The sequence below is a fragment of the Sparus aurata genome, chromosome 3 (genome assembly GCF_900880675.1).
Source record: "Sparus aurata chromosome 3, fSpaAur1.1, whole genome shotgun sequence".
Classification (NCBI taxonomy): domain Eukaryota; kingdom Metazoa; phylum Chordata; class Actinopteri; order Spariformes; family Sparidae; genus Sparus; species Sparus aurata.
In genome coordinates, this window is record NC_044189.1 from 22,874,005 (window position 1) to 22,900,201 (window position 26,197).

At 39.9% G+C, this 26,197-nt stretch overlaps 1 protein-coding gene across 1 annotated transcript in view; it reads right to left on the reverse strand.

Moving 5' to 3' along the window:
• The window catches only part of csmd2 (CUB and Sushi multiple domains 2), a 268,624-nt gene that overhangs the window by 109,482 nt on the left and 132,945 nt on the right, over positions 1-26,197 (reverse strand). The window contains exons 6-12 of the mRNA XM_030411628.1: positions 18,945-19,057; positions 16,879-16,956; positions 14,056-14,143; positions 12,720-12,844; positions 9,462-9,583; positions 6,756-6,859; positions 4,212-4,324 (exon numbers count right to left, since the gene is read on the reverse strand). Of these exons, the coding sequence (XP_030267488.1) occupies positions 4,212-4,324; positions 6,756-6,859; positions 9,462-9,583; positions 12,720-12,844; positions 14,056-14,143; positions 16,879-16,956; positions 18,945-19,057 (743 nt within the window). The remainder of the gene's footprint in view (positions 1-4,211; positions 4,325-6,755; positions 6,860-9,461; positions 9,584-12,719; positions 12,845-14,055; positions 14,144-16,878; positions 16,957-18,944; positions 19,058-26,197) is intronic.

Genomic DNA, 26,197 nt, shown 5'->3' on the forward strand with positions numbered 1-26,197 from the left:
AATGAATATCAGGAATTTAATCAGGAGAAAAAACAAAATCACATTTTGCTGATTCTATTGTTACTTTCCTAGAATAGAACTTTTTTTGATCACTTTTTACAAGTTGCTTCCCCTATCATGGTAATGTGTATATATATATATATATATATATATATGTATGTGTGTGTGCATGTATGTGTGTGTGTGTATATATATATATATATATATATGTATGTGTGTGTGCATGTATGTGTGTGTGTGTATATATATATATATATATATATATATATATATATATACACATTACCATGATAGGGGAAGCAACTTGTAAAAAGTGATCAAAAAAAGTTATATTCTAGGAAAGTAACAATAGAATCAGCAAAATGTGATTTTGTTTTTTCTCCTGATTAAATTCCTGATATTCATTTCCATTAACTTAGTTTTGCTGCATATTATTAAATGCAAGTGCTTGCTTTAAGTCATTCTAGAAGTAGAGCCAGCATTTTAACCACCTGTGGGGGTTGCTGGCTGTCAAGGGCACATGTTTTTGACAGAAACCTCAGTTGGGCAATGAATCCCCAGCTATAGTGTGCCATGGGTCTGGTCATCACTTCTAGCTTTGTTGAAACTTTCCATCAAAGACATTATTCTTGTCTGGAGCATTAGCTAAGGCTGAATGGATGTTAGCAATGAATGACTCAGCGAAGATACACTGGCAAGAACAGAGTTGCTTCTCCACTTTATGACATTAAAATCAACATGATTTGCCTATTTCATGTAATGCATTCATTTTTAGTGTAATTTCATTTGCCACTAAGTAGTCTTTAATGTCTTTTAATCCTGCCAAAGTGTCCCTCAGTGATGATGCAAACCTCTTTCATCTGTCTCTCTCGCTTCCTGCAGATGTATCCCTCCCCTTACTGCGTGACAAACGTTCTCACTTGTGTCGGAAGCAAACCTGAGCACTTTCAGGTACTCACACAAACAGGCATGCATTGAACTCTATGATCATCCTTCTTCCTTAAAACCACATGTGCCAATTTCATTTTCGCAAGATTTATGCAATCCTCTTTCTTTTGCCCACTCTTCTTTCAACTTTTCTGAGGTTGCAGATTGCAGATGGGAATGCTGAGGCATCCTATCGAGGCATCCGGATGGGGGAACACAGAGAGCGAATAAGCTCATCCATCCAGGAAATGATGGCAGGGCCTAATACGATTTTAAACCGCACCAGGGGTGATGCTGGGTATAAATCCATACTCAGCTCTAATGATGATCATCATTTAGAACACATATTTAGAGCTCACTGCTGTTTGGATGTATGGCTGTCCTGAGGCAGCCTCATTCACAAGACAACTCATTGATCTTACGTGGAAGTCACCTTTAAAAGGGGGAAAAGCTGAAAGCCAATTTTGAGTTGAGCCTGATAGAGAATTAAGGGGAAACGATATGAAGGAAATCTTTATGAGCCAACAAAAAATGCATTTGGATGAACTTGCTGGCTAGGATTTAGACAGAATAATGCATAAATACATACATACATATGCAAATGCATAAACGCACACACATAGTTATACAATCACTTGTTTGTCACACTCACTGAAGACCTCAGACTGCCTGCACTGGTTCTCTCAAGTAAGCCCTCTCTTCCCCATAGGTCCCTACAATTACATCTTGAGGGAAATGAATGCAATAAATGAGAGCCCTTTGAAGTGTTTGTGTGTGTGTGTGTGTGTGTGTGTGTGTGTGTGTGTGCGTGTGTACATTGGTGTGTGCGTGTGTTTCATGTGTATCTCTGTTGTCATACATATGTTTGTGAATGTATGTCTGTGTCTCTGTGTATGTTCTGTAAAAGCGAGCAGGCGGGAGTGAATGAAAACGCATTTGATTCTCATGAATAAATGAAGAGGTGTAATGGCGTATTTGCTGTCCCTGTCATTCTGTTTGACATTCCAGAGTAATCCAAGTATTGTAATGGGACTCAGACTCGTATCACTGTCAACAACTACATTGCAGTTTCCTCAGGCCTAAAACCACTAAAGGACTTTAACAGTCAAGTTTACTGGTATGACCCAATATTGCATTTAATGCGGCAATGGCCAATACAGGCTCGACATTTCCACCACCAAATTAAAGCTTAAAGTGTGAGGTCTCTACAACAAGTGGAGCTAATTTAATAAGTAGGTGGCAATATAGTAATTGTGAGCAACAATCCACGTCCCAGCATATCTAAGTATTGGGTACCAGCCTGATGATCAGAGGACCAGGTGTAAATCCACTGTGATGTCACTCACTGGTTTGTGGACGAGCTCTGGCATTAAGGCTGTCACCATTTTGGTTTATCCAAGCTAGAAGAGACTGTATTTTGACAAGAGGGTAGAGCTGGGGAGGACATCCTAGCTAAATCTATTTTTTTTTATTATTTTTTTTTTTCCTGCTTTATCATCTACCTTACTCTACATTGGGGCCAGGATTTATGAATGAACATGCTGCTATATTGCCAAAGACTTAAAAATAGCGACTGAGGACATAAACTAACCGGGAAATGGTTTAACGTGGTAATAAATCATTTGAGAAGTAGAGTCATTTTCTCATAAGCTTACAAACAATAGGATTTTTTTCCCTTTTTTTTTTAACCAAAGGAGTCATCCCCTTGTGGCTGTTAGAAAGAATGCAGGTTTAAAGCCCTTTTCATTCAGCCAATGCAAAAGGCACAACATGCACAACTTTCAGCCATAAACTCTCTATGTCGTGCAGTCTCGAAAAACACACTGCATTTACTGTTGGAAAAATATACGTGACCTATGTGTCCTGTTGGTGCATTCATTTGCAAATGGGTGTAAAACAAATCCAGATGTGTCATGTAACACATGCTCAGTGCCAGTATAAAGTACCAAAGTGGTTAGGTTCAGACCTACACATTTGCATTAACACCTTTTTTTTTTGTGTTTTAAGTTGAAAGATTGAGGCCACAGCAGAGTGTGTGCAACCCACACGCGCGCGCATGAGTGAGGTGGGGGTATGTGTACCGGTATGACTGTGTTTCCAATTACACTTGATGATCAGGCTTAAAATACAAGTAATTGAGAATGCAAATTAGATTTTGGGTGCTCCAATCTGGGAGGTGAAGTGGTTCAAAGCGTTTCTTCCCCTTCATTAAGTAGAACTCATTGTTTTAATTACACTTTGGTTCAGCATGCTGCTCCACTTTCTCTGTTATTTTTACTGATGAAAAATAAGCATCTGTGGGCAAGGGAGAGAACTCGCTGTGCTTCTGAGAGGCAAATGGCAGACTTATCTACAACAAGAACCCTGGCAAGTCCCCACACTCACATACATACTCAAAGACAGAGTACAAACACACAAACTCACAAGCTCATGCTGTCATTCCTTTTAATCTCTCTCGTCTTCACACATGCAAGCACATACACATAAGCAAGCACATACACATAAATTCCCATTTTTCTGAAAATTCACACACTTGCACCCACACACATAGACACATTAGTACACCCGCACAGACAAACACAGTAGGATTAGGCAACAGGACAAATTAAGAGCTGTCTGCTGCATTGATGGCTCATTGACAATTCATTTTACCAAAATAAGTGCCTCTGTTGTCCTACTTCATTAGCACTCAAGGCATGAAACATCTGAAGGCATAATTTGTGCATATTTGGAATGGAACCAGCAATTTCTGGGCTTCATTCACTGACAGAGTTCTTGGTACAGTATGTTTTTGATTTAAGAGCTTTGTAATCTAGCTGTTAAGATTCATGACAGAAGTCTTAAATGCAGCGACTCTGACCCCAATAGTTTTCAAACTAAGACTCAGGGTGAGAATATCGGAGATGGTCACACTAACAGTCAGCCGAAGCAATATGCGTTCTGTCAGAGCCCATGATGTCAGCTTTGAGCAGTGAGTCACAAAGAGAGGATGCCCGATCAGGGTTGATGCTAAACAAAGTTAATTTTTAGTTGTCAGCGTGGTGTAGTGTAGTTAATTCCTTAGTGTCTGCTCAACTTGGTGGACATGCCCTGTGTGAGAAAGAAATGGAAACAAACTGTAGGAATTATGTTGCACGGTAGCCTTGTGTAACTTTGATTAGCACCTAACTGCTTGCTCAGTTGCTCAGTAGGTGGGAATTCAGAAATGTACACGGAATGCATCTTGGTAAAGCAGGCCAGCACTGATCCCAATGACTGACAAATAGTGTTTGAAGCATCCTTACCTTCATAGGACACCTTGAAGCCCAGGGAGCCACTGGTGTCATCTGTTTTGAAATTGAGCCACATCTGGTGACTGGTGCTAACCACAAGGTCTGGTGTGGTGGTGCCAGACAGGCTACAAAAAGAGATACGAGAGGACATGTTTCAGAAATACATTTAAAGATTGCCTTTAGTATAATTTAAGTTTTTGCTACATACAGTTTGTCTGCAAGGTGTGTCAGATCTGTGTGAAATCAGTCATTTCAATCATTAAAAGCTGTACTTGCATTTACTGCAGTGAATAAGTTGTCACTTTAATAGCCAAAGGCCCCGTTTCCACTACATCATTAAAAAACGTAACGCAAGTAGCAAAACAACACCTGAAGTGATATATTAGAAGTGATATATCATTATCTGACTTTTTTCATCAAAGAAATACGCTCTAAAACTGTTTCAGGCAATTTCAGTCTGAGAAGCCTCTTTTTTCTTATTCTAACCCTTTTATTCAAAACAGTTGGGGACAAGAAAGTGGAAAATGAAGGCAAGATCAGTCAATGCCACAGAAGTAATTTAATCCTATTTGAATAGTAATTCCACCCAACTCTAATTAGGAAGTGTGTAGCTGCAGAGTAAGTGATTAAGGGTTCTAATTTTAGTGATGGCACAAAGAGGATGGTGGGAGTAGTAAGGAAGGAGTGTCTGGATAAGCCAGGTCCATGTTTTTGCCCTTTCCTGCAGCCATCTGGTAATTTGATGATTCCTGCAAAACTTGTTTACACATATTTCAGAGGAAAGATGCTATATCTTGAAGCACCAGAGTGAACCAGATTGAAGGGATTTTACCCTTGCCTTTTCGATTTCTTGTCCTGTGAGCAATAATAAAACTAAAAGCTTGGCAACCCATTTTTCAGATGACATGCTGCCTAATGGATCAATGGAATTCCATCATGCTAAACAACAATCATATTTTCTTTTAATTTTCTTTTATTGCTATCAACACAGGTGTGAGGTATGATCAATTCTAACATCCAAAATGAAAAGTTCAGTCAGTGTGTTATAACCTACATGTGCAAGCTCATCACTGTCTAAAACACCAAGCTTGTCTGTAGCCTGTTTAAGGTAGTCTCATAACAATTATGTCCTTCCCACACAAGGACATCATTTTCTCGGTGGGGAAAAAATGTTTCTGGCAGTTTCACACCAAATTGTTCTCTTCCATTATCAAGCTGTCAGCGCACAGTGTCTTTCAAGTGAAGGAAAAGAGCGGATTTGATTGGTTATGCCTCACTGCCTATTAACCACCACATTTATGACTGTGCTGCAGTCGGGTCACATGCTTCTGACCTTAATGTTACGAAATAAATAATTCCCTACATGCTCTGCACGCTTGCCTGCACCACTGATTCCAAAAAATATAGTCCTGAGTTAAACCATGCTGATAGCTGTAGTATATTCTCTGGTCCTAAATTGCACTTGTTTGTTTGAGTGCAAGAGTGCATCTGATGACAGAACTGCTCACTTTCAGATCATTAAGGAGGCGATAAGGATAGAGGCAGTTCTTAATAGAACTGATTAAGTCACCGTGGAGGTGCGTGTGGTGGAGGCGAGGCTGCAGGAGAGAGAGAGGTGGAGAGGGCTCAGGAGAGCAGCGCCAGGTGAGTGATTGGCAGAGCTGGCACCCAGTTACTAATCACCCTCTCCCTTTATATGCTGTAGCGTGCTGGACCTTAGATGGAGGAGGAATGGGAGATGCCCAGGAGAGAAGCCAGGAAACGAGACGCACGAGCCGTGTTCGGTCCCAGTGTCAGTAATATTGTGTATGACGGATTTATGCAATAAAAGGCTTAAATCAACAACGGCGTGCTTTGTGACATCTGAGACGACTCACCGTAGCGCGGAACAGGCTACAGTCACTTTCACTGTTTGTGCAAGTATGTAAGTAAGTTCACAAAAATATTAGGTGTAAAACCCTCCCTTCACAAACCTCTCCGTCATTTAACTTCCACCTACTCCCAGTTCCCACCCAGGCGAGGCAGCCTCGGATAAAAATTGATCTATAAAAACTTTATCAAGGTGGTACATTTCATCACAATTAATAACAACATCCTGTGAACTGTTGTGGAGCATCTGCTGTAGCAAACTCCATTAGGGGGCAACAATATGCAGTTTGCAATGCTTGCACCACATGGCTGTGATCCTGTTTTTTAACACTGAAAGGAGTGATGATTGACAATGTGGTGTGGTATCAATTTTTTATGCACTGCTGCATCAGGTGGTGATGAAATGAAAGAGAAACAGTACAAGAGAGGGATAAAGGGCTGGTGGCAAAAGGAAAGAAAGAGGGCTGCCGCTGGCTGCAGGGATGTGAAGGGTAGAAAAGGCATGTGTGGCAAAAAAGAAGAAAGATTAAGAGGGGAGAGAAAGCTTAACAGAACACGATTATATAGAACATGAGTAGCAAAAATGTAAGATTAATGCTGGAAACGACGGCAGGGAGTAAAAGCCACAAGTAAGAGAACAGAGGGAGGATTAAAGGCAAAAAGACAGAGGTCGAAGGAGTCACTCACACGTGGAAGATGGTCTTCTGGTCTCCCACCACCTCGCCATCCCCCACCGTCAAGGTGTCATAGCCCCGCTCCAGGTCAAAATCCTCAAATGTCAGCTTGATCACCTAGACAATAGTGGGGACATTGCCAAGACAACCGTAAACGACAGATGCTTGAATGCTCCTGACACCAGCTGCAGAGGAGTGAACCCTTTCCATCTGTGGCTTTCCATCTCTTTATCCATCCATCCATCATCTTTCAATCTATTTTGCATATGTGTCTGACACAATTGCATTCACATGAATGTGACAGCTGTGTATCATACATTTAAAACATCTATCCTTTATTGTAAGCGATTTATTTTGTTTCTTATATATTCTAATAAGAGCCAAACTGATACCTGATTTTTGGGGCTGATGCCAGATATGTAATGGTGACAGGATAACTTGCAGTCTAACAATAAAAGTTGTGGTCCAAATTCACATAAGTGCAGCAAAGTAGTAAACTTCAGCAGTTATTTAGTATCTTTAATTAACTCAGACTATCCTTTTCTCTATTATGTTCCATAAAAAAAACAAAAACAACTTATATGCAATGATTTATATTTTTGTGATAGGTCAATATCAGCTGCTATCACTTCTAATGCATACATACCTTTACAAGTCTTAATTCATCCAACCAGCACCTGTTTAGCCTGTTTGTGTAAATAATAACTGAGATGTTGTAGGAAGTACACATGACGTGTGTATACATGCATAGTTATTTTTTTCTACATCTGACTTCCAGTCTGGTGATTATATGAACCCTCTCCCACTAATCAAATATCTGATTACCTGTCAGATGGTCTGCATGACCCTGACTCTTTGCTCATCAAATCAGAAGGTTGCGGATGTTTTTTGGCCCACTTAGCCAGACTTACAATGACTGTTAGTGCATCCGGAGATGTGGCAGGGGAACTGAGGTTGTCCACAAGGTGAAAATATGCATTACAAAGGTGACAGAGAAGTTTTTAAAGATTCATGTATTGGATTTTAACACAGAGGGAAAAACAGAACCTATTCATTTCATCTAATTTCTATGCTGCAGATGGGAGCGTGGGAGACAAAGTGGAGCAAGGTAAGAAAAACAATAACTGTAACCTCGCTGAAGGAAGCAAAAACAAAACATCAAAAAAGGTTTGATTATGATAGTGCAAAATGTGGATCAATAAAGGCAAAAAGCAGGATAATAGGGGAGACTAAAACATATATATAAATAAAAAGCAAAGCAAGGACTGCCCTTGTCTCCTTTTTTTAAATTGGCTGCCACTGATTTCCGCCAAATTCCTAATGTTTTCAGAGGACTGAGAGGACCAGGCCTAATGAAAAAGCTTATATAAATGCAAATTGCATTCTGTCCTATGTTAAACCCAGCGCCTAATGAAAATTGCAAGGTGGATAGAAGAGATGGATGGTGTGTAGGCAAAATAGGTCAGATCACTCGATAAATAGAGTTTCATACCACAAACTCATTTCCCATCTGCCAGCCAACAGGTGAGGAACACAGAGGGGCATCAAGTGACAAAAAGAAGGAACATCACAGCCACCGTATACATATACACTTGATCTTGTTTGCCATCTCTGACGGCATGTCTGACATTTTAGTTGTTTCAGACAAACAACCCCCTGTCGCTGACGCTGACGGATGAAGACTTAAAAGATTGTCAACTAAAAACAGCTGCATTCAGTACCCTCAGGACATTATGGAGGAGCAACATTTGATAAGAGCCCTCATTAGTCATCATGTCATAAGGTTGCATTTAGGTCTAGAAGAGTCGTGTCGCGTCCTACCCACCTCCCTTTGCGGTTCCGCCTCAGTCTCCTGCCTGACCTAATGTCTCCTCTGGCTGGGCCTATGCGCAGAGGCAAGAATAGAAGGCCATTATGTCTCTAAACAGAATGAACAGCCTCGCTCCATCTTCGTTTGGACTAGACTCTCAGCAATAGACAGTCCAAAGTACCGTTGTCTGTTTCAGCAGGCTGCCCGCCAGGTATACCCAAGGGTGTCTATGCATTTTCTTGTATGCATACAAGCAAAGGGTGGGTGAGCATTGTATCCGACTACCTCCGTCGCCTGCCTCTCACCTCATATAGCCCTTCCTTCACTCAGGGGAAGTGCAATTGCAGAACAGATTTGTAAAACCGTTTTCTTGGAGTTCAGAGAAGGATATTTGGCAGAAAAGCAGCTGGGTGGCCTTGAACACAACTCCAAAGTCAGTGGTTGGAACAGAGTGGCTATGACACTGTCAAGATATCCTCTGAGCATGCTCTTAAACCCTCTCCATTACTCGTCTGTCCATTTCAACTCTTTTCTTCTTTCCCTAACCACAGGTGTTTCTAACAACTCTCTTTGTCTTCTGTTGGCTCTGTTCCAGGGTTCTTTCTCCCCTCTTTCATTTTCGTTATCGCTCACATTTTCTCTATGACAGAGCTTCTGTCACACGGTGTGTTCAACAGCTTCCAAAATGTGCTGCAGAAATGATCAAAAGTATAAAATGAGTTCCGTGTGTCAGAGGACAGTTTCATGTGGAGTTGCTCCCTAACAGGTGCAAACACACCGGTCAACTGCTATTCAGTTTGCTGGCAGCTAAACACGCCTCTCAGCACACTGCTGGAAACTGGAGAATCCAGCAGCAATGTTTAATTAGCACTGCACTGTTGCTTAATTCCGAGGTTGAATGACTTTTACCTTGGATGCGTCTGTGGCTGTGATGATCCAAGTGCAGTTAGCATTGTTGTCATACTGGACTGGGTAGTTTGGAGACGTGATGATGCCACTTGGTCCTCTCAACTGACCTCCACACATTGGTGCTGCAAGAGAAGATATAGAGAGGAAAAATGTTGTTGAAAGACAGTGTCTCATTTATAAAGCATAAAGAACACAGCATGTGTTAGTCTTGACATTGTTTGGCTTTGCCAATTCATTCCTAAACCACCTTAGTTTCTTATCACTCATACTAGCCATTTCTTGCCTTGTGTATTCTGTTTAAAAGATCATGTATTTGTTTTTTTTGTATTTTTCTCAAGAAATTCCCACAGGGGTTCAAAACTGACCCGCGCTTTAGAAAATTGAAGCTGTTTGGCAGTTATAACTTTTCCTTTTTTAAAACCATCTTCAAATTATAAACCAGGCCATCTAAACAAAATTAGCTGCTGTGCACCCTCTTAACACTTGACTCGCCATTTTAGTGTGACACTGTGAAAAACAGACTAATGAAAATGTCAATCAACGCCGTAAACCACAGAGATTTTAAACAGGTCTAAAATATAGTGGGTAGTTCTTTTTTTATTTCTCCTCACAGATACTGTCAGGCTCATTTACAACAACAACATGACAAAGTAGATGACAGATATCTTTATGAACCTATCTTTATGAACCTCTGCAATGAGGTGGAATACATATTTTAGAGTACAAACCAAGCTTTAAAGGACAGTGTGACTTTTCTATCAAAGCCTGAGGGTGTCTGCATGGCAGAACTGTTAAACACCCCTTCAAATCAAAGCAGAATTCTTAATGAGTACTTTAAGAGAAGTGAGTGTGTACGTGTGTACATACGTGCGGGATAACCTGAAAGTTTTGAAAAGGGCCCATAGAGCTACTCAAATTTTAATGAGTTACATCTCAGAGGTCCTTTGGGTGTTTGAGCGCAACTCAGTGGTTCCATGCTCCATCCTTCTCCCACCAAATCACCCCTATTAAAATGAAAAAAGAACTTTGGCGAAGTTAAGGGGAGAATAAAGTAATTAATTTGAGGTGTGCTGACAGTGAGGGTGACCTTAATGAAAATAATACAGCAGTGAGAAAGTTCACTGATGCTATCATACCCTCTCCTATTTTTTTTTTTTTTTTCTAATCAGGGGGATCATTGTGCTTGATACACTCCACTCTGTGTGTTCAGTGATAGACAGGAAAGTGCAGCAGGCCACCCAGCAATAAAAGTCCATGGTGAAGAAGAATTGCAGGAGCTAGGTGTGACCAGAAAGAGCTTCATCAAAAAGGGAGCTGTGAATTTCATTTCAGAAGAATGAACTTGCAGCCAGAAATTAAGTTTTTTTTCCTGTGCTAATGATAGTGCTGCTCAATTAAATGATGACTAATGCTAATTCAGGATACAGATCTTCAATTATTCCGGGATGATGTTTAATCTTCATTGAGGCAGAACATAGGCACAGTACCAAATGTTAAGTGAGGATGATGGAATGAGATATTCTTAAAGGCCAATTCCACTGACATTGTTGTGGATGTTGTGTCAATCTTGAATGTTTCTTCACATCAAACAGGAAAACAACTGAATGTGATGCCGTGGCCTGCGCTGAAAACTGGCTCAATCCGTTTTTTTGTGGGTTTTTTTTGTTGTTGAAAGAAGCAAAGAAAACAAAAGTGTCAGTACAAAGCCTGCATCACTGTGTTTGGTGTCACAAAACACCCGCATTATTTTCTGAAAAGCAGGTGACTGACGGTAGCCTAGATAAAACAAAGCACTGTCAACACCCCCCACCCATATAATCCTTCAGAGACCCCTTTCCTTAGCGCTGTAATTTAATTTTAGTTCAATTGGATCAGTCCAAGACCAAAGACAGGACTGGGGTGTCTGTGTAAAGCTAGAGTGTTGAGAATACGGTAGGTGATGTGAAGTATCAACAACAACAGCCTATAGGTAAGTGGGAATAAAATGCTGTAGTTATTACATTAGCCAAATCGGTTGGAGATTAGGGTATTCTCGTACAGAGAAATAATACTAAATGGCTGACATAGATCTTCCTAAATGTCGATAAAGAAATCCTTTAAGTCTTCTATTTGAATAAAACTCACGGATAGTTCAAGTTAGTCCATATCCAACAATATTCACCCTGACACTGACAGACTTACCACAAGGACGGTTTCATATCTGCTGTTCTGTTAATGCATTTTCTGATGTTGTGATGCATCCACATCTAGCTCTCAGAATTGTAAATTTGTTTGGCTTAATTACTTCAAAATGTTTGCATCATCACTCAACACTTTGTAATTACAGGGCCCTTTTGGAGCAATGACAAATCATTTGCTGCTGTCAAATCATTAAAAGAGATAATCAACCAACACCACACCTGCCACTCTGAAGCTGAAATTATTATTCTTTTTGCCAACCTGAGGTACAGAAGTCATTACTAACACGAGCCTTGCACTGCTCAAAGATACTTCATTTAACATTTTTTCTCAGTCTGTATAGAGTGCTTTCAGATTGCTACTGATAATCAGGACTCTGTTGAATTGAAACAAAAAACAATTTCCAAACAACGGTTTGGAGCATCACTCTATACATTTTGCAGAAGGAAGTACTAAACTGAAGTATTTAAGTAACACCCAGTATGCTGAACATGTCGTACTAATTAGAATTTCTGAATATTGGGTTAATAATGTTTTACTTTTAAGCTCTGAGGGAACACTACCAGTAATTCAAAGTAAAGCATTAATAAGTCCTGCTCCAATGAATACACTTCACAAGTCAGATACTCATCAATTGGACCAATTATACCAGCAAAAAGAAAAGTCATGAATCGAATCTACTCTGATTAATTCAGTCCACTGATGCCAAAAACTGAAACTGAGGAGCAAATGAGCATCAGGAACACCGTACAGGGAGTCTGACCGCTCTTCCTGCCTGTCACAAAATGGTCAGAAGTGAGGAAGACGTGAGTGATGGGCAGAGCTGTGCCGGCATGGCTAAACAGCAGGAAACTAAAGGAATGCTGGCCAAAGGTCAAAGTCAGGCCAGTCACAATAAAATGGTGAATACTGAATCAGTAGACAAGAGAATGGACTAGGCATACCCACGAATGACAGCACAGTCACACGCAAACACATCAACACCGGGGCTCCTGACCATGAAAATATAAATGGAGGGCACACTGGGACTAAATTCATTATACATGTGCAGAGATGAACAACTCATTGGTCGGTGTTTACCTCTACAGATGGGACGATCGTCACTCCAGCCGACATAGCTGTCCGTCACTCTGAGACAACTGATGCTCTTTGAGCCCTGCAGTTCATATCCTTCGTCGCAGGAGAAATGCACTGTGGCTCCACGTCTGCAGTGAAATTGCATATAGGGACAAACACGTCAGCATCAAAAGCTCTCTAAAATTCACAATTTAGTGCTGAGAGTGCAGGTGAGGTTAGAGTAACAGGAAAATATGTTTACCCGGGGAGGGGGAAAATACATATATTTTCTTAGACTTCCCGGCTGCGACTTCCAAAAGTGCTGCATTGTGGGAGACGGATGTTACCCATTTGTCTGTGTTACAGTTGACCACTGGTAGAGACAATAGCTCTGACAGAAATGAAACTGAATAATCCCACTGGCAATATCAGCATCCCACAGAGGCAGCCTATTAGTGTGCAGTGGCTCAAATGGAAGGTGTTTCTTTAAGTGTACACATTTTTCTATCTGGTTTGGCAGCAGTGGCTTTATGGGGCATGACATTGGGTAATGTGCTGTATGCTAGAGCAAATTTCAAGATGCAGCCCCTGATTTGTTATTGCGCCCAATAGTGTCCTCAAATTCCTAAATGTCCTACCAGCTCCCTCTTGATTAAAATCCAACTGTGAAAAAAGTTATTAAAAAAGTTAACTTTGGAAACACTTTGGGCTTGGTTTTAAAAAAGCACAATTAAAATACTGTGCCATTTTTGACATACATGAAAGTTATCCCATTATTTAAAAAAGCACATTTCAAAAATTTAGAACAGAAAAAGAAATCTATTTTGAGGCCACACAGGAAGAAAAAACTAATTAAAACTGTGACATTATTTAATTTTCAGACAAGACAACTGAACTGTAAATGAAATACTAGAATAAATGAAGAGTAAAAACTTAGCAGCAAAGACCACCCTTGTACTACTTACACAACTTAATTAGGCCTTGATGATTAAATTAGAAAACTGTGTTGAAGGTTGAAGCTACTCATTTAAAGAACTGTGACAAAAGTCATATCCAAAAATGAATGCAATAATTGCAACAAAGTGCTGATAGAAATAATTTTGACATTTCTTTCACAACTCATATACAATGTATACTGTTTTGCCAATAAAATCAAGTTTTATAGCTAATATAGCTAAATAGTGTAATCACAAAGGAAAGTGAGAAAACATGATAACCATCTCTTCTATCCAAAACTTCTTCTTTTTTATCATTAACTTTATGTCAATCAGCATGTTCTTGATCAGGAATCGTTCATCTTTTCATGTGGTACTTTCCACTCAATTAATTGTTTCTAAAATCTTTATTCACTTGCTTTTACCTGAAGTCTGAGCCTTTTCTTTTTCCCCGATCTGGGATCCCCGGGTCTGGACACATGTTGTGCCCCTGCGCTACGCCCATCTGAGACACTAACCAAAAAGACAGCAGAGAAAAGGATGAAGAAGGCACAGAATACTTAACAAAGGTAGGTCTGAACAAAACACTTACCTGTCCGGTGTGAAAATGGCTAATAAAGATGGCACTCTAACCAGACTCTCCCTCGAGTAAGATGAATGACTGGATTTCCATTTGGCAGTCAGCAGGACATTGCTTAAGTTTGTCTAGATGTCTATGTAAGGAACTTTAACAGCATGTTTCTCATAAGAACGTTAAAGCAGATAAAGTACGTTAGAGTGCATTGTTATACGTTTGTGTGTTGTTTACTGCCTGCCATTTGGTGGTCCTCATTCACATAATGCCTCATTATCATTACGTAACAGTGCATTGCACTAGCTATGCATACATGGTTTGGTTTAGGTATATGAAACTTGAGAATAGGGGCCGAGACATGAATCAGACAGATATTATATGTTCACGAACAAGTATATGCAGTAACATTTACCAAATGCAAAACATCCAAGGGCTAACTAAAACCCCTAACCCTAACCTTGGTTTAAAATTATTTAAAATTTGGCATACAACTTGACGCATCCCTGCTTAATGTCTAAGTACCTCTTATGACAGTACATATTCATGGTGGTGCTCTATTCAATCATGTCACTGGGTGCAAAACAGTAGCAGTTAAAGTGCCAAAAGGTGTTAAATAAACCCATCTGACTGACTGAGAAGGGTCAAAGGTCTGCAGGGCCAAAGCGATGTGATACCTGCTCATTGGCCACAATCCAGTTTTGAGGCAAGACAGCAAAGAATGTAAAACAAGGCTCAGTGGTGTCAGCAGAGGTAATGAAAGAAAAAGCAGTTACTTTTGAATAAACAGAAGTGGAGGACAACCTTATTGTGACTGTCAGGCTTACTTAGATCTTCTTTTTTGCACTGTTGTTGCCAAATACCAATTGGTTGATCCCTTTATTTGATGCAGTAATCAATGCACATCAATATTTGATTATAGCAAGCAAACAGTGATGGGGAAAGAGAGATTAAGTCAAGCAATTCAGTTGTTGCAGGGAGTGTTAATTGACCATTTTCTCATTTGAGAAAGATTTTCCTTATTGCAAACTGGAAAACATTGCTTTAGATGTGAAAAATAAACATCAATACAATATTTCTGCATGTTACAACTGAAACAAGGCCGTATTTGTACGGACTAATAATTTGCCAAGGTCGAAACTGTAACTTTGTGCACTCATTTTTTAGTTTATAGGAATAAATGCAAGCAATAAGCCATTCTTTTCATTAGTTGTCTGGTCAAACATGCTGAACAAAATTGTAAAGTGGAAGAATATCACAAGAAAATGAAAAGCTTTAATGCAATGGTAATGAAAGAAAAGAAGCACAGAGTTATTTTTCTGAGAGAAATAGGGATTGAAAGCAAAATACAAAGTGGGAGGCAGAAGTGGATAAAATAAATTGTAAATGGCCTTGAGGCAGGATTACCAATAATACACCTCTTTTTTGTTCAACAGGTTGTTTTAAAACCCATCTACATTCATCGCTCTGTGCCACTGTAGTCCAGTGACTCATGGCTGTCAAGTTATTAATGTTACAGATGTAAAAATAAAGCTGGATAGGAAAATGAAAAGTGAACTCAGACAGAAGACGAGAGAGAACAGAGAACAATGGCAAGGACAAGCGTAGATCTCTTAAAACAGTCAACATTCGCCCTGTTCTCTGGCCGAGGAAAAACTTTTACATGACTTTGAACAAGAGCAGTAGAGGTAAAGCTGAACAGAACTCTCCAGGTATCTATTCAAGTACACTGAAACACAAGTTGTGCAGACAGCTGTTGTTACATTTTAAGACTGGTGGATTTCACTGGCACATTCACTAGTCAGGATCTTTTTTCACTTGTATTGAGCCCCAAGTCACTTGTTCAAGCAATCAATTCTGCACAATGAAATAGGAAGTTCCATTCCAACTGAAGCTATACTGAAGCTGCTTTGTCCTTGGATAACAATGTTTTAGCCCTGAATGGTACTGTGGATTTTACCCGGTATGGTCAATGGTATCTGCAGTGCTGTTAGAAAAGAAGTGGGTTGGTGTCATTGCCAGGGTTTTCACCCACGATGTATCAGGGCAAAAGGTATCCGTAATAAGAAGAAAGAACATTGCTTTCTAAAGGGCTGGGTGGTAAGGCCTTCGTTATAATGTTATTGCAATATTTGGAGATTATTTTGCATTTCAAAACATATTTTGAAATCTTCTCACCTGACCAAATGCATAACAATCAATAGTGCAATGATAATGCAGGAACGGCTATTTGTACTTTCACAATACAGTAACATAATGTGGTTTTTGATGATTAATAATCAGTAATGTGTGGATTTAATGACAAAATGGGTAAAGGTAAGTAATAGATGAAGTCTAACAGTCTGCTAAGTAAAGAAAATTGCATTGCTGTACTGTAATGCAGCCTTTAAAACCCGGAAGAGACGATACTTATACCATATCATGAGTCCAAAATCTAAGACAATGTATAAACTCACATCAGGATAGCGATATAATAGCAATATACTGTCCAGCTCACGAGAAGTGAGGGATATTTTGCATTTTATCATATTGTGACATGTAAATCTCAATCTGCATGAGTATATTGAACTTTAACCTCTTTGAGTTATTTATTCCCTGGACAACACAGAATAAATTCCATTGAATTCATACTAGTTCATTTAGAAAATACTGCTGACAGTAACAGTTTGTGACTTACACACTGATATCTTGTGGTGGTTGTCTTTGCTAGGCAACATCTTGACACCTCGAGACTTAAGTTCAGTCATCTTCTTCACTGTGGAGGAAAATGGAGCAGAGAGACATATAAGACATTACAAAGTGCAATAATGACACCCACACATATCAGCAGTGCCTTAATGTCTGCTGCAGATACAGTATAGTATATGTTTTACCATAAATCATTCCCCACACCCACGCCAGCAGTTCTGAGAAAGCAATTAAATGAAAATGTCCTGTCCTGCCCAAATAAGAAACCAAACTTTAAAGGATTTATCACATATTTATGTTAAATGTTAGTCCATAAAAGTTAAATATTAATTTTCCCTTTAAGACATCTAAACAATGTACAGTTTTGTTGCAAATCTTGTGGTTACAATGGTGTGGGGAATAACATATTCACATACAATAAAAAGATATGGTTTAATTCATTGAATTTGCTGATAATTGCAAAGAAAAAAACAACAAAGCCATCATAGCAAAGTAAAAGGCTCATCTAAATGCATATCTATTCATCACTTTCAAAAACATCCACATTGTCTGTGCACCCCTTCACACTCATCCCATTTAATTACTTTGACAGTTCCTGACAATGAAACTTTAATTGTTTTGCACAAATGTGATTCTTATCCTTTCGCTCAGTTTCTACTGCATTGCAGTTCAAAGCAAATCTGAGCCATGTGTCAAAAAGTCTGTTTATCGTGTGTCTGGAAAGAAATCAGGAAGCTCTTTCTTTGTTTCCAGATAAGGAATAAAGGAAAGGTATTCCCATGATTGTAGTCTGGGAACTTAGATATTAGGTGCAGGGTTTGATGGGGTCTGGATTCTTGAGCCGTATGAGATAACGGAAAACCGAACGAGAAAATAAAATGAATTGAGCAAAAGACAATATTCAATCAGCAGTCATGTCATTACTCCAACATGCTGTTGCTGCTGTGGAATGATGGGAATTGTCATCAGGAGAATGGCTTGTGGGGGTGTGGAGGAGATGGAGTTTGTGTTTAATCTAATTAAAGTATTAGTCTCCCATTTCTCTCTGATCTTCTAAACATATTTATCCAACAGTGAACCTGTTAACCCACAGGCTCTCTCTCTCTCTCTCTCTCTCTCTCTCTCTCTCTCTCTCTCTCTCTATCCCTCCCTCCCTCCCTCCCCCCTTTCTCTCTCTCTCTCTCTCTCTCTCTCTCTCTCTCTCTCCCTCCCTCCCCCCTTTCTGTTTTGTCATCGTCCCTGAGATTTCCTGTGGATAGCTGGAGGTGAGATCCTTAGGGATCACCTTTGTTGTGGAGGAACTAATCATTTATCCTTGCTCGTCCCTTCTCAAAGCTGACCCCTGAACCTCTAAGAGTAATGAGATGAGAAACGGGTACGCAGGAGAGATAGGATTTTGTGTGTGACTGTGTGTGCTTGTGTTTAATCTCTAATAATGAGCATGCAAATCTTGTTTTTTTTTTCTGATAGCAATCACAACTATTCTGCCAAAACAGTGAAATAATTTCAAATACTGCCAGTGCAGATGAAACCGACAAAATCTGGAAACAAGGCAGCTCATCCTCATTTAAGGGAATGTAAGCTTATTTGCACTTGGAACAACACAAATGAGTTTAGTCTTTTCAGCTGTTTTTACTTCTACTGTACTGCCTCCACTTTTTGCCTTCTATTTGTGCAAATAAAAAGCAGTAGTGTCTCACTAAGGTCACTGACACTTAATTCCCTTAAGAGCATGAATGTGATCAGCAGTCAGCCTCTGCATGCATCCCATTTTAATATGAGGAAAGCACATGGAGATATTATTCCTATTTTTTTGTTTGTAAAAGTGGTCAGTATGTGCTGATTTTGGCACTAGAGAAAAGTTCAGTGGGTCACCATAAATATTAAGGTTTAACCTTAATAATATATAAATCAAGTATCGTGAAAATACAGCAAATATTTTCTGATTGTTCTGTAAAAAGTTAAACCTGGCACACAAGACAGTTGAGAATTTGATGTGATGGTAACATATCAATGATAGTCCTTTTGAAATATCAAAAGATCTCTTTATCTTACCTTGGTACTGAGCACTGAAACCTCTCAGCTTGTGGTTGCCATCAGAGGTGAAGTGCAGTCGAAGCCAGTTCTTGCTGCTAATGATGGGTGAGGGGAGGTTGGGGCCAGTGAACCTGGAGACAAGGAGACAAAGTGAAAAGTGCCTTAGATTATAAGTGTTTTAACATGCAAATGCGTAGGTAGCAGATTGCAAACTGCATAAATATTAAGCATACCCTGCACACTGATGAATGACTTTAAGGTTACAGGCTAGGTATGAACCAACCTCTCTCTGTAGTGCTTGTCTAAGCACTGACACATTTCTTGGTAGATGGAGTCAGATTTGTACATTTGTTTTGTTTAGTCCATTAAGTCAGCATCAGACAAAACGGTATCACACCAAAAGGGGTAACTGAGCCACCAGTCCACTATGTCACTGTCTTGTGTAGAGTAAGTGGTGACTTCAGTGACTTTCTGTACCTGTCCAGGTTGCAGCACAGAAATAAGGAGAAAAAAAATCATCCTTTATGTGCCTTGGACATTATTGTCCTTTGCCCTGGTACTGAGAGGGGTAGAGTGTCTTCTTGTCTATTGTATGTTCACACTAGTATTGTTTCAAAGTAAAATTTTTGAATTGTGGCAGAGCTGTCTTACTTGTATGTGTACGTGTTTAAGGGTTATTTGAGAATACAGTCATTTCTCTATCATCTTTTATTCATTCCATCAACGGCCATTGAAAGAAAGGACTGTACTTGCTTGTGCTTCTGTTTTGTGCCATAAAGCAATTATACAATCCATCACATTTCCAATAAAGTCAAGCTCAATGGCTGACAGTATATCATAGAGGCTATAGAGGCTGGTAGAACCTGCCAGTCTTTCCGCTGATTGTCTTGTTTGTTTATGGTAATTATACTAATGTTTCAAAATTAATGTGGGCATGTCTTCGAGATGTTAAAAATGCTTCACCTTTAAGATCTATTAAAGGGAGTGTATGGTACTCAAGGGAACTGTAATGTTAACTACTCTTAACCAAACTGTGGCCCAATGAAAAAATAAGAGTGAGAAAGACCATCACTGGCATTTTTCAGAGGGAGGACACTCCTTTTATTGCTTTGAAAACTAGTGAAGTCCGATAGTGAATTATACTTCACAAATAGTGCCTCCTGATCTGTATGCTAATGAGGGCTGGAGCTTACCCGGCACTTCTCCAGTGGTTGGAGCCAAAGTCATTTGGGGACGCATCATGTTTTATCTTGAGACACACAAACACAGGCCCGCACAAACTTGCATGCACACGTGCACACACGCACACACACGCACACACACACACACACATACAGTATGTGCACCTATATAGTCAGGCACATATTCACATGAATTCCAATTCCCCATCTGTAAATTACATTTCCCCAACTATGTCCACCTCATCTCCCCAACCCTACACATCTGCTACACTTTCAAGAGTAGATACATGGAGGTACACCTCCAACCAGCTTTCATTAATACCACTGGAAAAAAGAGAAAGAGTGACTGGAAAAGTGGTATGAGACATATTTTGCAAGCTAATACCTACTCTTCTTTGAGCACAACAATATTGTGTGTATGCTGCAGGGGAAAAATAATGAAACATTTTCAAACATACAGCTCCAACCAAAAAGACAGGGATGCACTTTGAAGATATTTAGTTTACTGGGGTTGTTTGATGGAGATACATAACTGCACTATAAATCTCTCTTAGGATCAATTAAGAATCATGTAGGTTTCTGGATGCAGTCAGCATTGGCTTTGATTTTGATGAAAACTGAGTATCCTGTGTTTATAAAGTAAGCTCTTGCTGCAGTGGGGTAACAGGCTCACGGTACAGTAGCTCAACTTATTTGTTAAGCTGAACACAAGCTCACCTGGGGGTTCAGAGGGAAAGACGAACAGAGCGGAAAAGACTTTTGAAAAAAGTTTTGGGCTGCAGTAAGGACAAACCGCAGGGGAGAAATGAGACAGAGAGAGAGAGAGATGGCATATCAAAATGTCAGTGATTTAGCTTTTTCAGCCACACTGCAAGCAGAAAGATGGAAAATGGAGCAGAGTGTAAAGTGAGAGTATGTTACTGAAGTTACTGAAGTCCTGTCTCATGTTCCTGTCTCTCAGCATGCAGCTGCTGTTGATGACTTGTAAATCAGTGAAGCCAATGACCCCAACCCTTGGTTCAGACATTTCCTCCGAAGCAAGCTTCACTAATTAAACAGTTATGTTCAAGTCACAAAAGGTTAAGGTCGGGGTCAGGAGCACCGTTGGGGTTGACTCTATTTCCTACAAGGCAAACAAGCTCCTTTTAATAAGTCCAAAGGTTAAATGAAAAATGTGGGTGTTTTGCGAGTGTGAAGGTGTGTGTGTGTGTGTGTGTGTGTGTGTGTGTGTGTGTGTGTGTAAAGGCATTCAACACAATCGGTGTACAACTTGTGTGCTGCATGTATGTAAACGGCCCGAACTCACTTTCTCGACAACTCAGCAACAAGTTTTGAACCAAGACTCATACAAAGGCTTTATTGCTGCTAATGTTAATGTCTCATATTTTGCTTTCATCGGCAACCCACGTCTGCTTAACCTATTGTCCATGCTCCAAATAATGTTTACAGGGGAAGAGACAAACCCTGCACTGGGTTTGTTATTGTAATACAATTACAAGATTTCATGACATTTCGATATCATAAAAAAAAAAAAATGTCTCATTAAATAGTGATAAAGAACAGCAATCAAACATAAAGTGTGCACCTACTTCCAAATGAGTCTTTGAACAAACACAATAGGTTATGGCATTATCCATGTTGAACATGGGCTCTTGTTCATCCATTTCATTCAATGAATATCCCACTACTATCCCTGACTTGGGGGTTGCACATAAATATCCTACATCAATTTAATCACATGCACGCTGTCTTTATTGATATTCTCCTCTTCTTGTAACATTTTTAGACATATGAAGAATTAGGTGATTCATCTGATCAGATTACTACGCTTTCCTTTCTCTCAGTGTGGCTCGAGGGCTGCATGGTGAGATGAAAATAAGGCAGACGTGTGCAGCCATGTTGTACGACACTGGCCTTGATTTACAACGGCGAGTGCAAGACTGATAAAGTGAGTCGGCATGCCTCAGGAGATGTTTTATCACTTAAGAGAATGGGAAAGATGAAGCATTGAGGGGACACATGTAGTGTCTGGCACACACGTATCTGGAGTGGCGCTACTCAGACTGGTGGTGTTAAAATCACCTCTGGCTCTAAGTACATAGCTGGTCCTGAGACATCTTAAAGACCTGTGTACTAAATCTAATACCTTAAAGCCTGCATCAAAAATGTAATGGTAAACAGGTATGTTGCTACTCCTCTTCTCACTATAGGGACACATGAAACATTCTCTTTGAAATAAAGAGCATTTTGAGCTGGAATCATCTTTCATTACCACACAACAAACAATTTAAATACAGACATAAGTTTTTGATAAACAGCAGCAGTGGTAGAGGATGAGGAGCTGATGTTTTGTTTTGTTTTTTGGGTTTTTTTTTCCATTAGGTGATTAATAAATATTGAATGAGGGATGAACAGACCAGCATAGGTTTCATTTTAACTCAATGAGACTTCCCTCCCTCAGCCCTTCTCACTGCCTGCCCTTTCATGTGCTGAAGTCATGAAAGTTTTAGGGTGAAAGTGACCATCAGAAAAACTCCTGGGCTGGTTGACGGAGGTCTCCTGAAGGGTGTTGTAGCTACTTCCAAGTTCCTGCTCTCTCTCGGACTGGCCAACCATATTAGATTGTATGCGGAATTGTCTTGAGAGCACAGGGCTAAATCAGTTTCCATTCCAAGCCCCAAAGCTCCTCAGTCTGAGTCAGACTTTTGATGATTGTCCAAGAAACGTATTTTGGGGAAGGCAAGGTGATGTAGGCAGCCAGTGGTTTTCAGGGGACTAAGCTGTGAACCACACAATGCTACGCAAAGCTTTCTGAAAAAACAGCTGGGTTGTAACGCAGCTCTTTACTTCCATGTATACTGTATGCTCTAAAAAAATTACTAAAGACCTGAAATTGTTTAATGGTTACAGAACTTTACAGGCAACATCCGGTTTCTGGTTGTCTGAAGTTAGATTTGCAAAATCCCTGTTGCTTAGACTTGTCTTTTCACTGACATATCCTGATTGAAGGTCTTAGGAGGACCAGTCAAGATCCATTTATGTAACACTAGCACAGAGATGCTTTCCATAATGATGAGATGTGACTCATTAAATTGTTAATGTCTTTCAGGATTTTGAACAAAGGTCGTCGTCATCAGGAATTTCAGCAACCTTTCCCCCTGTGGAATAGGACTTTTTTTTTCTGCTTTATATTCATCTTTTCATGTCATCTGTTTTCTGTTCAAGGGGCACGGTGTCAAATGACTCTATGCATAATCAGTGATGGGCGGAGTTTAGGTGTCAAAGGTGATTTGCCCCGCATTTAGATCAAACACTTCAAATCACCGCTCAGCACATTCATTTATTGAGATAAAGCGTCAGATGACCATCATGTGTGGGTGTTTTTATGCGTGCAGCAGCGAGGCGGCCCAATCTGGACGAATACTGTCCCCGATAATTGCAGCTACTTAGGCAGATCAATCAGAGCTCTGCTCAGTATGCAGGTCCTGGTCTTTACAGCAGACCGAGGGTCACAGTGACTTTAAAGCCAAAACTTTGAGCATTTTAATGAGGCTATGTGAGTTATTGCACAGGCCACCTTATCCAGATGCACATGCATACACACACACGCAGACACACACCACCAGTAACAAACATTCATAGTAAACAGGCATCAATAAATTCTTCCTCTATCTCCCCTTCGCTCTTTCTACAGGCCACATCATTCAGAGGTAAAACTAATCAGTGTGGAAGACCCTTAAGTCCAGACTGGCTGTATTAAAGTGCTGGCAGTGGAGCTGTAGCTGTGACCTTCAGATGCAACCAAGAGCAGACATACACTGGAGGTTTAAATGAACCACCAGAGCCCCCTGCTTCAAACAACAAAGAACTCTCTACGCTGTTCATTCATTTCCTCAAACAACAACCACCCAGGCAGTAAAAACCATCAACCTTGCACTATAAGTTGAGGCCAAAGTATTAAGAGAGGCCTTCAAGGCAGCTATGTCTCATGGGTCTGTGCTGCACTGGACTGAAGCTCTGAGAGCAAAAACAAGGCACTGCAGAGGTGCTTAAAACCGCTGCAGGTCATGCCAGTAAAACCGCCGACCCATCAGAGCCAACATGCCCACTTTTCCCGGAGACATCCTGGTCCGACAGATCCCAAATGTCTATTCTTCTTCCTCTCTAAGCCTTCATGTATTATTTATGGGCAGACCTCTGGCCCCATCAGAAAGCCTTGTTAAATCTTCTGAGGGATTCCTTTCTTCCTCTTCCCACAACTAAATTTCTGCCCTCACATAACATATAAAATGGATACTGATTGAAAGAAATTTCCTTCTGGGAAGAACAATGCACCAGCCTTCATCTTGGCTTCCTTTCCCTTATTCATAGATTTTAAAACAAACCTAAAGCTCTGAGAAGACTCTATAAGACCTTTCCATGATGTTGTCATCTACAAACAGTCGCCAATCACACATTCCCAATGGCTTCCCTGCCATGCAATTTCATTTCCGTCAACAAAGACAAATGTAAAATAGCCACACCAGCGCAAGTCTCAAGTGTCTCAACTTTCTCAACATTTACATGACTAAACACTGTGTCATGGCTGTGAGGGACATCAGCAAAGTTCTGTCAAAAATCTTTCAAAATACTTGCGAGAGTGGTGTGTAGAGAAAGAGGTGAAGACTAGAGTCAAGTGAAGAACTGGTTTAGGTCAGTAACCGCCCAAGATTACACTTACGAATACAGCTACTCATACATATATGCTTGACTCAGATTATAATTATTTAAACTAACATTTTCAGAGCTGATTAGCCTGCTGATTACTTTAACATGAAACTATCAATCTCCTAGTCTATACAATGCACAAACCCAAAGACTCTTCATTTATTTATAGTAATAATAAAGAAAAGCAGCAAATCAAAAATTAAAGAAGCCATAACATGTAAATGGTTTGGTTGATTCACAAACTGAGTTTGTACACAATAACAATTTCATTAAGTAGTATAAAACAAGCATTTAGAAAAGATACAATCATTCCAAGTTATCACAAATTAAGGCAACACAATCAGTTAAAATGCTTTGGAAATTGCAATTCAGCCAAGTGCCATTTCCAAATACCACCATCAGTTTTTTTTTTATGAAAGTAAATGTACAGAACAGCATCATAATTAATCAACAATCATTCCCACTAATTGTGAATTAAATCGCAATATTTGTCAAAAATAATTGCAATATGATTTGTTTTTAGTATATGCTGCAGTCTTAATCAGAGTTCAAGAGGGTGACCCCAATAATTCATTCTAAAAGCTGGTTTAGAGTTAATCTGTTTAACATTCTTCGTGCACTATGACCTTTCCACTGATTATAAATGTGACTGTAACTTTTTGAGATATTTTGATAATAGCCGCACTTGCACGCAGACAAGCTGTATAAAAAAGGGACATAAATTCAAGAGCTCCATCCATGGAAGTAAAGAATTAAGTGCCACTTGTTCTGCAATTGATTCCAGAGTCAGCGTGATTTATTACTCTTGTTTAAAAAGTCAAGGTGGACGTAGGCAAAGTCACAGAGAGCAGAGCAATAGGACTGAACTGCTATCAAATGAACTGAGGAACAACGCTGATGAGGAAACCATGCAACGCCTAATGGCTTAGATCACTGAATGTTTTACTTTGAACAAAACGATCCACACACACACAAATTACTTGTTTGACTAAGATGAAGCAAAAGACAAATACAGACATTGTCAAACTAGTGGCTATTCTCTCCATTTCTTCTCTTCTGTTTAATTTCTGTCAAACTCTGCTGACAGGACTTTTCGCCGTCATCACCGAGGAAGGTTGCCAAAGACACACATTCATCCTAATAGACAAACACACACATAGACACACCATCAATCACATCACACAACTCTAAACAACATGTCTGCAGTTCTCAGTGGGGTAATCGTCTGCGGGCGGTATTGGATCTGTGGTTAACGGGAGAAAAACAAATGAGTTTCCAAGGTCACTCTTAAAGGCGGCACTGATAATTGAGTCTTCCCTGTAGATCTATCAAACACAACAATAAACAAATACCAATAATATCCTCGGGCGATTACAGGGACAT